This window comes from Corvus brachyrhynchos, unplaced genomic scaffold, assembly GCF_000691975.1.
Source record: "Corvus brachyrhynchos isolate BGI_N302 unplaced genomic scaffold, ASM69197v1 scaffold69, whole genome shotgun sequence".
Taxonomy (NCBI): Eukaryota; Metazoa; Chordata; class Aves; order Passeriformes; family Corvidae; genus Corvus; species Corvus brachyrhynchos.
Genome location: NW_008240228.1, coordinates 219,460 through 230,700, shown reverse-complemented (window position 1 = coordinate 230,700; position 11,241 = coordinate 219,460). Strand labels below are relative to the sequence as shown.

At 41.0% G+C, this 11,241-nt stretch overlaps 1 protein-coding gene across 11 annotated transcripts in view; it reads right to left on the bottom strand.

Annotated features, from left to right (window-relative positions):
• The window catches only part of KIF16B (kinesin family member 16B), a 168,372-nt gene that overhangs the window by 49,210 nt on the left and 107,921 nt on the right, over positions 1–11,241 (bottom strand). For 8 of the 11 annotated variants that reach the window (XR_001865537.1, XR_001865538.1, XM_017745293.1 and 5 more), the window contains one exon: positions 7,039–7,128. Coding sequence is in view for 7 of the 11 variants with exons in the window: in XM_017745293.1 (XP_017600782.1) it covers positions 7,039–7,128 (90 nt within the window). In the remaining 4 variants the exon portion in view is untranslated. Of the gene's footprint in view, positions 1–7,038; positions 7,129–7,612; positions 7,742–11,241 lie in introns of those variants that run through there. The other 3 variants (XR_001865540.1, XR_001865539.1, XM_017745298.1) reach the window with 3 other exon arrangements.

The window sequence follows — 11,241 nt, the reverse complement described above, 5'->3', positions numbered from 1 at the left end:
TGAAATCTTCCTTACACACGTATGTCCTTATCTCCATGAATGAATCTATAAACACAAGCATGCCTTGTAGCTTCTCTTTGCCAGCTCTCCAGGGATTTTCTAATATTTTAAGTCAAGAATCACTATTAGCAATAAAAATGCCTCTATGGAAGGTGCTTTCCGTAACAACTTGAAGAGATTTTTATGCACACAGAAACAGCTTTCAAGATGACTGACAGGGAACTCCACAAGCAGAGTTTACAGTGAAAGCCCCACAAAACGTGGAGGCAAGTGGGACACAGGGACTCCCACATGAAGGAGGGAGTTCATAAGCCTTGGATTTGGGTAGGGAAGGACAAATATGAACTGCTTCTCTGCTCTCCTTTGAAAGAGAATAGAGACAAGAAAGTGTTAGGAGAGTGAGGTTTCCCTTTCAGCAAGATGTGGATCAGGAAGGAAAGTTTTCTGCAGAAACCAACACTCTGGTAGTATTCCAAAACCAGTAACTGGTAAGAAAATATGAAGACAGAGAGAAAAATAGGAGAATCTAATTATGGAAGTTCTCACTCCTCTATTGAGAATGAAGAGGCCATTTGCTCCCTTCTCTGACTAATAACAAACAAAAAGCGCATTCACTAGAGAGACTAGTGCAACTGAAAGCCAAGTATGGTCTTAATTAAAACTCCAAAAGTAATAAAATGGTCATTAACAATCTAGCAGTGTAAGAAAGCTAGAGCTGGGCAAATGACAATCATGCAGACCCCCTCAAAAAATAGACACTGTTAAACGCTTGGTAGTTATCTGCCACTGGCCCAATGTCACCTCACTGCAGCTTCTTCAGTCGTTCAGAATTTGCATGTGACACATTTTAGTTAGACATGCAGTTCTCAGCAGCCACTTAATTACATTAGAAAAAACGTGCAGATATATATGACATCTTGTAAGATCAGAAGATATTAGATAAGTTTCTGCTTTTGAAAGAGGTACTTTTTTTAAAAAAATCTTCCTAATAAATCAGTTTGCCAAGACATCCCTTTTGGGAATTCAGTGGCAGGAACATGAAACGCAGGATCAGCAAATTATTAAAATACTGATATAGTAACTCAGAGCTGAGCAACTAATGAGCTGTAAAGTTCACTTCTAAAAGCAGAACACTCATATATTAAACATGTCCACAGTATTTTCACTGTTCATTATAAATATTAATTTAGAGTGGGAAGGTGAACTGTGCAAAGTAAAACCCAATCCTGATGGATTCTGATAAGATCCTTTTAAGGATCAAGTTTCTTTGGAATAATACATAGTCACTACAGACACAACTCTGCCAAGTTTGGTATTAAAATGCATTTTAGCACCGTGGTGAATCCTAAATTAGTTCAATGACAGATGAGCACAAGCAGACAGATGAGTTTCAATTTATCAGACAAACTGAACTGCTACTCACATTGCAAAACCACTCCAAAATTACCATAAATTAAAGCTATTTTAAATAAAGGTAAAAATATGGAAAGCTATCAATCATTCACATATGCAACACTGTTAATGAAATCCCTTCAAAGAAAACAAATGCCAAATCTTTACTGCAGGACACAATATTTTGTGTTTCATCCACCACAACATGCTCTTCCCCTCTGATGAACAAGGACACAGTTTGTAGTATTGCTAATGAGCAATATTTTTTTTTGCTAATTGCTAATTGCTAATCTACAAGTAGTTTGTAGAACTGCTAATGGGCAGAAGAAACCCACAGCATATTATGTAGGTCTCTCCTGCCCACAAACCTGCCATTCCTTTGTGATGCTCTAAGGCCTATGTAAAACAGCGAAGACATCATCAGTGCTGCAAGAGTTTCCAGAACAGGTACTTACATGTCCGTACCTATCTAAAAGCAGTAGCTGACATGATCAAATGCTTACCTTGCTTCTCCTAATCATTAGCATGCTTTGTATTTAGCAAACATGAGTATATTTGAACCTCTCTGACAATTTACTGAAGGTTGTTGTGAAGTGAAAGGTCAGTCAAGGACGGAAAAAGATAGTTGGCAACCTTGTAAGGCTTGGTATTTGCACTGACTTACAGAACTTGTTCACAAGGGAACAGATAGCTTAATAAAACATACTATCATGTGTTTCCTACATGGAAATTAGACACTTATTCATTGGCATAATTAAACCAATAATTCTGGTAATGTAGTAGATGTGAATCCCAGTAAGTTTACCTAAGACACAGACCTATGGCAACACAAGAAGTGTCAATAAGGAACAAACTGGCACATTAAACTAGTGAATGCATTGACCTTGCAAGCAAAACCACAGAGAGAAGATGATAAAAGAAAAGGTGCAAAAGAAATTGCTTCTATATGATACTTACACAGTGAGCAGTGTAGAGAATTTAAAATACAGATAAAATCCACAGGAAAAATATTAACTATTAACAACTTCAGCTGGGAAGACTCCAAGATGAAGAAAACTATGTACCTGTGCTCCAGGCTGGGATCTTTTCCTGTGGTACACTCTCAGATGCTGGACTTTATTTTGAGCTAATAATACTACTCATATTGTCATGGTTCTTCAAACAAACAAATAAATAAGAAAACAACCACTCCGTCCTGTAGCATCAAAAAAAGACTGAAATTGTACTGCCAGTCACAAATGCTTGATTCAAAAAGGTGAAATTATTATCCTTCAGCACATGGGACATTTTAATAGTGGCTTTAAGAACATCAGATTCCTCCTGAATCCAATTACTACTTACAAGAACGAAGCTGATCTCCCTCTGATGCAAGTGTTAAAGAATTCAGTTGTTCCTCAATATACTATCAGAACCAAAATCCAACTCTGAAGAAGACTACTCTAGCACATTTTCCTAAATGGGGAAAATCCGTCTGCACATGGATTCGGGTCGCCCTTTTCCTGGATGACTGCCTGGCTCTTTTTTCTAGTTAGATGCAATTAGGATATTCCTGTTGACAGACTATAACTCTTAACATCCAAGAGGAAATGGCAATTCCTCTTCAAGTAAAAGTATGATACTGATGTTCACAAGTAATATTTTTAAGCATTTGTGGAAAGAGAACATTTCAAATTCCCATTAAAAACTCAATTTTACCTTAAAAACTTCTGTCACTTAAAAAAGATGATGTAGTTTTCTTTTCTCTCTCTCCTTCTTTTTTAGTTTTAAACTTTTTCTTAGGTATTTGCTGCACAGTAGTTTCCCTTTCTGGTTTTCATACTGTTTTGGAATGGGAACAATCTTGAGCCCCAGACCTCAAGGTCTGTTCCATGCTCATTTCATTTTTAGCTTAAAGCATATGTTAATGAAGACCAAGAAAGCATGTGCACAGTATTGCCTGTCTCTCCTTCTTGAACATATTCATATTTTTTAATATACTGCCCATGAATATATGGCCCAGGCTTCTTTACTCTCAAATCAGCGTCACTTTCATTGCTTGAATGATTTATTTCTTCTAATATCCAGGGGAACATGTAGGAAGGAAGAAAAATGTTAATAATTAAAAGTTAGATGTGAAAACTAAGAACTGTAATTCCATAAACACTCACTCCAACGAACTAAAGCTCCATCAGGCACAGCTCCTCATCCTGAACGCCCAGAGTCTCCAAGGCGGTCAGATCAATTTTTCATTTTGTAGAAACTTGAAAGCCACTATTACAAAAGGGTATCTGCGGAGCAATGCTCTTCTTTCAAATGAGAAGTTGTCAGGACAACAGGATCTGACTGCAAAGTATTTTGCAATGAACAACCTCCAGGGAAAAACGCCAGTCAGCAGTAAAGGGAATTTATGGCCAGAAGCAACACACAGAGTCACAGTTTCACTGCAACATCCATCCTGTATTGAGCACCCTTGGATCTTTGAAGTGATGAAGGGCTTGTCAGTCTTACTGGATGCCTGAGAGGAGTCATAGAATCATAATATCATGTGGGTTGGAAGAGACTTTTAAAGTCCATTGAGTGCAAGCCCCTGTCAGGAGCAGGGACATCTTCAACTAGATCAGGTTGCTCAGAGTTCCAGATAACCTGCCTCTGAATACACCCGGGGAGGAAGCATCCACTATTTCTCTAGGCAACCTGTGCCATTGTAAAAATTTTCTTTCTTATATTCTGCTCCGAATCTGCCTCCTGCAGTTTAAAACCATTACTCCTTGTCCTACTGCAACAGCCCTGCTGCAAAATCTGTCCCCATCTTTCTAATAAACCCCCTTCAAGAACTGAAAGGCTGCTATAAGGCCTACGTGGAGCTTTCTCTTCTCCAGGCTGAACAATCCCAACTCTCTCAGCCTCTCTCCATAGGCGAGGTGCTCCAGCCATCTGATCAACTTAGTGTCCCTGTTCTGGATCCACTCCAAGAGGTCCATGTCCCTCCCTCCTGTGATGAGGATTCCAGAGCTGGATGGTTGGGTCTCACCAGAGCAGAGGTAGAGAATCACCTCATTAGACCTGCAGGCCACTCTTTTGATGCAGCCCAGGACACAATGGGCTTTCTGGGCTGCGAGTGCACATTGCTGGGTCATGCCCAGCCTCTCATCCACAGCACCCTCAAGTCCTTCTTGGCAGGGCTGCTCTGAATCCCTTCATTCCCCATCCTGTACTCATACCAGGAACTGCCCACACCCAAGTACACTTGGCCTTGTTAAACCTCATGAGATTCCCATGGGCCTATTTTGGGGTTTTAGTTCTCCTCCTGTTCTTCTCTTAAAGGAATTTTCCCCATACATGTTGCCAGGGGGACTAATTACTGGGTGCTTAAGGAAAACAAAGGACCTGGCCACAGGGGGAGGGGTGCATCTCTTTCACCTGGGTTTGTGGGCAGTCAGTTCCCGGCATTTGGATGGAGAGAGAGGCTGCTTCTTCAGCTGCCTTCCTTCTACCGGAGAAACCCTGGGATCCCAAGCCCACCTTCCCTGCCCCGCTGGGGCATTCCCAGGGGATTCCCACCGCAGCTCCTGAGTTTGGATACATCTCGTCTGCTACCCGGGATTTGTGCTCATCCCTGCTGTTCCAGCCTGCTGTTCCCGAGGGTCCGGCCGGACACCGGGGCCAGCTGCTCAGGGGTGTGTGAAGCTTTTGTTCCATCCCTCCCTGGGATCCCAGGGCACCAGTGCCGCGTTCTCCCTGAGCTCGCTCTGGAGCGCCCCCTGCAGCCACGGGGAACCATCGCACCTGCCCTGCTCACCGGGAGCCGCCAGCGCCTCTGCCGGCTGCAACCCGAACTGCACCCGAGGGGAAAGGGCCTGACAGCCGAGAAGGCTGGCACTGGGTTTGTGATGGTTTGCTGTTACTGCCATAGTTATTGTTGTTTGCTTGACTTGTTATACACATATAGATTTATAATAGTAAAGAACTGTTATTCCTATTTCCCATATCTTTGCCTAAAAGCCCTTGATTTCAAAATTATAATAACTCGGAGGAGAGGGGGGTTGCATCTGCCATTCCAAGGGAGGCTCCTGCCTTCCTTAGCAGACACCTGTCTTTCAAACAAAGACAGCCTATCTCAAATTCACCTAGGTCCCTCTGGATGGCATCCCATCCCTCATGCTTGTGAGCCGCACTCAGCTTGGTGTCATGTGCAAACTTGCTGAGGGTGTGTTTGCTCCTGCTGTGTCAGCTAATGGAGATATTTAACAGCACAGGTCCCAGTACAGAACCCTGAGGGATACCACTTGTCACTGATGTTTGTCTGGACCTTAAGCCATTGACCACCACCTGCTCGATGTGACCATCCAAGTAATTCCTCATCCACCAAATGAAATCCATCTCCTTCCAGTTTAGAGAAAAGCATGTTGTGGGGACCATGTGTCCTGAGGTGGTCCATAACATTATTGTATTCCATACCTATCTGCATCCAAGAATTGTTAGTCTCCTTAAGACTCAGCAGCCAGGGATCTTGTGGGGGGGAGAGGGGGTGTGCTATTGTGGGCTTTTTAAAAATTGGCCCTCCCAGGCAGCTTCTGGTCCTTCGCTGCATGGTATTTGTTTTGCGGGCTGCTTGGTCTTTGCTCAGGCAAAGGTTTTTCTTCTCTTTTTGGGACCTTGTTTTTTTTTCCTGATCTCGGAGAGAGTGCATTTAGCAGGTTTGAGCTGCCTTGGGGCGAGTTCTGCGGGTGTCTGCCGGTCGCCATGGGCGGCCCCACTAGAGCAAGCTGGTCCAAATCGACCAGCTGCCTGCTCCAAGAGAGAAGACTGCAGGAGCAGAGCCTCTCTCTTTCTGGCAGCTTTGGCTTCACAACCGCAGCCACCCATAAAGACTGCATTTTGCAATTAGAAACTGTTTCAAAGAGAATTTGCAAACTCTGCCAGCAGCAAAAAAAGTCAGAGAGTTCCTGGGCAGCCCATGCCAGCACCCACAGATGGGTCCTTTTCCCCCCATCCCACAGCCATAGTGCAGAGCACAGCAACAGCAGCAGAGCTTGTGAACAGCAGGAGGAAGTGGTGGGCACACCCCACATGAGCCAGCAAGTCTTCATCTGCCACTAAAACTGCTTGGTAAAGCTCCTGCCTTCCCAGGAGGGATGCAACAGCATGTTGTTCCTTTGTCCTACAAGCCCGAGGTCATGTGCCATCTCAGAAAGGGTATTTCTGGCATTTCAGGTCTCTCTTTGCTCCAGTGGGGTTGTGAGCTTTTCAGAGTTTGGTATCTAGAAATTATTTACCTTTTTTTCCTTGCCTGTTGGCATTCTGTTTGTTAGTAATGTGTTATTTTTTCACTTATATCTGCTCATATCTTGTTCCTTATTGGTGGGAAGGGATTGGTTGGAATGAAGGGGGGCACATTTCAGAGTGCGCATCTCTTTAAACTGTCTCAAGCCAAGACACCATGTCAAAGGCCTTACAGATCAAAAGAGATGACACCCATAGCTCTTCCCGTGTGCTCCAATATAGCCACTCCACCACAGAGGGTCACTAGATGGGTCAGGAAGGAACTGTGTTGGTGAAGTTGTGCTGGCTGTCAGAAATCACCTCCCTTTTTGAGTAAACATATTTCAAACCACTTTTTTTCAAGTCTCTACCCTTTTCTGTAAAAGAAGTTTTACCAAAACTTACCTCTGGGTACTTCAGTTTTAAAGTTTTATGCAATTCTCGAAAACGACTGTACCGCCGAAATACTGTCCATGTCTCATCCAGGACTGTTATCTAGAACACACAATATAAAAAGAAGAAGCAGAAGTAAACCCAGACAGCACACAACACTAAAACCCATGCAGTATACAAGGTTATACGATTAAAATGGACAATTCTTAATTGTCTTAAATCCATAAACTTTTGTAAGTTTACTTAATTTTTCTTTCATTACAGTGACAGAACTGTACTTAATAAAGAGCACTGATTGCAAAGCAAAAAACACCTGAAGGCATTTATTCCTTATTCCACAGTGGTTTGACAAGACTGTAAACACATCAAAACATCCCCAATCCCCAATCACTTCTTGGTGCAGCTATTTGGCTCTCAGCATTACAATCAGTTCCATTAATGAATAAGTAACATCCAGAATAAGTGCAGTGTAACCTCTCAATATATTCATACAAATGTATATTCTTATACGTAGATACCGAGAATTAATAATTCACATTTCTTGGACACACAGAGTTCATTACCACATAGAATGGGATTCCACTTTGTAGGGTAAAATATTATACCAGCTTTCAGTAGAAGATATTCCTTTAAGACACTCTTGGTCTGTGTCTTCAATATGGTGATGAACATCCAATTTATACAGGAAGTTTTCTTAAAATCAACATAATTACTCCTGTGAATAGAGTGCATAACAACAGGAGCAAAGAGAGAGGGCAAACAAACCTTAACATCAGTTATTCACAAAGTTCTCACTAGAACTGAGATACCAAACATAATCTGAAATTAGGTGAAATTAAGGACATTTCTAAGTGGGTCATAAAAGTGTGGTAACTAGAGCATTTGATTTTACTGTAGTCTCTGTGCAGCTCTGGTGATCCAAGGCTATCAAGAAGCCAAGCTGCAGAGTGAGCGAACATTATTCTACACTGACTAGCAAAGATGGAGAGAGCCAACTGGCATTGCTTAAAACTGAACACTGCTGCTTTTTGAATGAAATTGGCCTAATATGTGGCATTACCCCTGTCTAGCTATGATTTTATGCAGGAAGATAAAAAATAAGCAATTTCACAAAACACATTTCACAAAGACACAGGCTTTTTAATCTTAAAGTGATTCCTAAAATTAACAAGTAGTTCTCTCACAACTGAGTGTATCAAAAAGTTACGGAGGCAAAGAAAGTTGCAATGGAGTAGGATAACTGAGTAAGAGAAACAGAAATCAGAGCAACAAAGCCAGAGGAAACCAGTATCCAAGCACCAATGCTACCCCATGCTTGCAACAAACTTATCTCTGGTCCCCCCTTCTCCATCCCTGCTGCCTTTGCTGCTGTATACAGAACACGGAAACTAGGAGAAGTGTTTTGAAAACCAGAAATTACTGCATGTTTTATGACAAGAGGAATGAGATTTGGGGTGGGCTTTCTCCTATTTTTACCTTAATTTTAAACTTAAGATGAAAGCAAACAAAACCAGCCTGCTCAAAACTTTTCACAAACATTGTAACATAGGTTCTTGTAGCATGTCACCACAATTAAAACTCATTATTTCTTAAAAAATTTGTCTCATATCACCAGTAAGCTTCACTGCTAACTAGGAGTCATCATCCCTGAAAGTGTTCAAAAAAGGGTGGATATGGCACTTGAGGATGTGGTTTAATGGTGAACATGTCGGTGCTGCTGGGTTGACATTTGGACTTGATGATCTTAAATGTTTTTTCTAACCTTCACAATTCTGTCATTTTAGGACACCTGCACAATGGATGATATTCCCTCAACATATTGTTAACAGTGTCTCAAACTTTACAACTCGGGTTGAACAGACTCAACATTCATAGGCAGGTTTAACTGAAAAAAATGAGTAACTGTTCAGGAATACACGTTACACTGATCTTGATTAACCAATTAACCATCCTGTTCTGAATAATTAAGGCAGAGGACTGGTGATTTCAAAGTTCCAGTAGACAATGGTCAAGTGTAATAGCTAATCATAAAACAAAGACGTTACATATTGCTGCCTTCTTCTTGCTTTAAGTCTGTCTTTTAATATTAGGAGTTGTGAAAATTTGCTGTGATAATTTCATTTGTATATAATCTTTATTCGAAAGGGACCCCTTTTTTCCCAGGGGTTTTCACACAAGGAGGAGCAACCTAGCACAAAGCATGCTGGACTCCTCCAGCCACACAGCCTGGGGAAGAGCAGGCATGTAATGTTGGCTGTGCATTTGACAGCTGTCTAGGTCATAGGGTGGCACCAAACTTACCCAAATCAAAATGCCTGTGGCCAATTATTTATTAGCTTTCTTCTACAAAGTTTAGTAACGTGTTAGAGATGGACAGGAAGGAAAATGGCAAAGCCATGCATCTGTGCTGCTTGAGAACTGGTTTTTGGTGGCTGGGTTTGACCTGACTTGGTCTGTGTCATCCTCTTTGTTCACTTTGCTTTTCCTTTCCAAATTCTTGTAATGAGACTAGCAGGTAATAGCAAAATTTTATTGTTGTTACAGCTGGTACTATTGAAAAACTAATTTCAATACTAAACAAAGTCTTAACTGGCCCCCAAAGCACAGCAATAATGTTATTAGGACAGATAGAATTAAACTCCACTTGTATAAAGAGAATTACATTGCACCTGGCATAGCAATAGCATTTTTAGAACAGGGACTTTTATTCCTACAACTGATCCAACAAGTTTGAGTTGGGATTATTTTCCCCCATTTAAAAAAAACTGTATGACAGACTATACACTCTGTAGGAATGGGACATATGCAGATGTTTTGAACAACAAATAAAGCAATTTTGAAAAGCCCTGTACTTTTTACATAATTTGCTAATACAGTTAAAATAACTTCTGAACTTCTGTTCTTCTTAAAAGCACAGTTCTTAAGAACAAAAACCATATGGTTAAGTACATCTGCAAAAGACAGATTTTGGAATATTCTCATCTAGGCACTGCTGTGATCCCAGACGTGCTTCAGAATTGTGGGTTGTTTTGTTTTTCTCATTCAAAGGCACAATTTCCTAGTAAAACCTATAAATCTGAACAGAGATATTACAGTTCTGTCTCTTTATCTTTTCTTATCATGATGATTGAGAGAAAATAACCTAGGAGGCATTTTCAATTGATTCCACTGTAAAGCACATCACAGAACTCGTCCTCTTTCTGCCCCATAGCAACAGAAGTAAAACCATGACTGGGGGAGAAAAAAGCAGTATTCCACCTGATTCTGAAAGAGATTAGAAAAAAACAGGAAATGCCGAATTTCTTTATCTGGGCCAGTTAAACTGTCTACAGTCATCATGAGAACTCATATTTCTTCAAATGGACCTTTTTGAAACTGTTTCTCACACTATGAAAACAGCATCTGAAAAGCTAGAAATTTTCTAAAAATTTCTTATAACCTTTTTCTATTTATTATTGAAGGCATTAATCTGATAAGGTTGACAGAATATTAGACTTTTTACTAATTTAGGCAGTTATGGGGCACACATCATTTTCTTAAAGAACTACTTATCAATGAGAACTGTCTCTGCTTTACTCCCATTCTGCAACAGTTCATCAAACTCAGAAAGAAATTTAAACTAGAAATGCGGACCTTTTGAGCAGATCCAACACAGCATCTGGCTGTACAGAAATGCAACTGGATCTTTAGGAAAGCACTGCTTTAGGGTGCATCTGCCTGCAATGAGGGAAAGCTGAGTAAGAATGAGAAGCCTTATCTACAACTTCCACTATTGACAGAGGATCCCTGCAGGGTTGTGATTCATTCCAGACTTTGTTTCCATCACTTGCTCTCAGGAGACCCTGTGTGTCTTTATGAGAGCTGGAGTTCCACCTTCCCTGTCGCCTTGCTGCTACTTCTGCCATTCATAGGTACCGTCTGCAACCATCAGCACTGTCTGTAACAGATGCCACTGGTTTTATTGATGCAAAATCTCTTCCCACACACTGTTTCTAGCATAGCCTTGTCTGAATATCCTGCATATGAAAGGATATGAAAAAACATGAAAGGAAGGGGAGAATACAGGAATAGTTCTCCGGCATTCTAATTCAGCTCTAACATAAGTACGTTTAGACCTGATTAAGCTATTATTGTTTCATCATGTCTTTAAAGACAACACATAAAACTGTCACTCAAATAGAAGCTTTTTTGGAAATGCATCAATTCATACAGAAT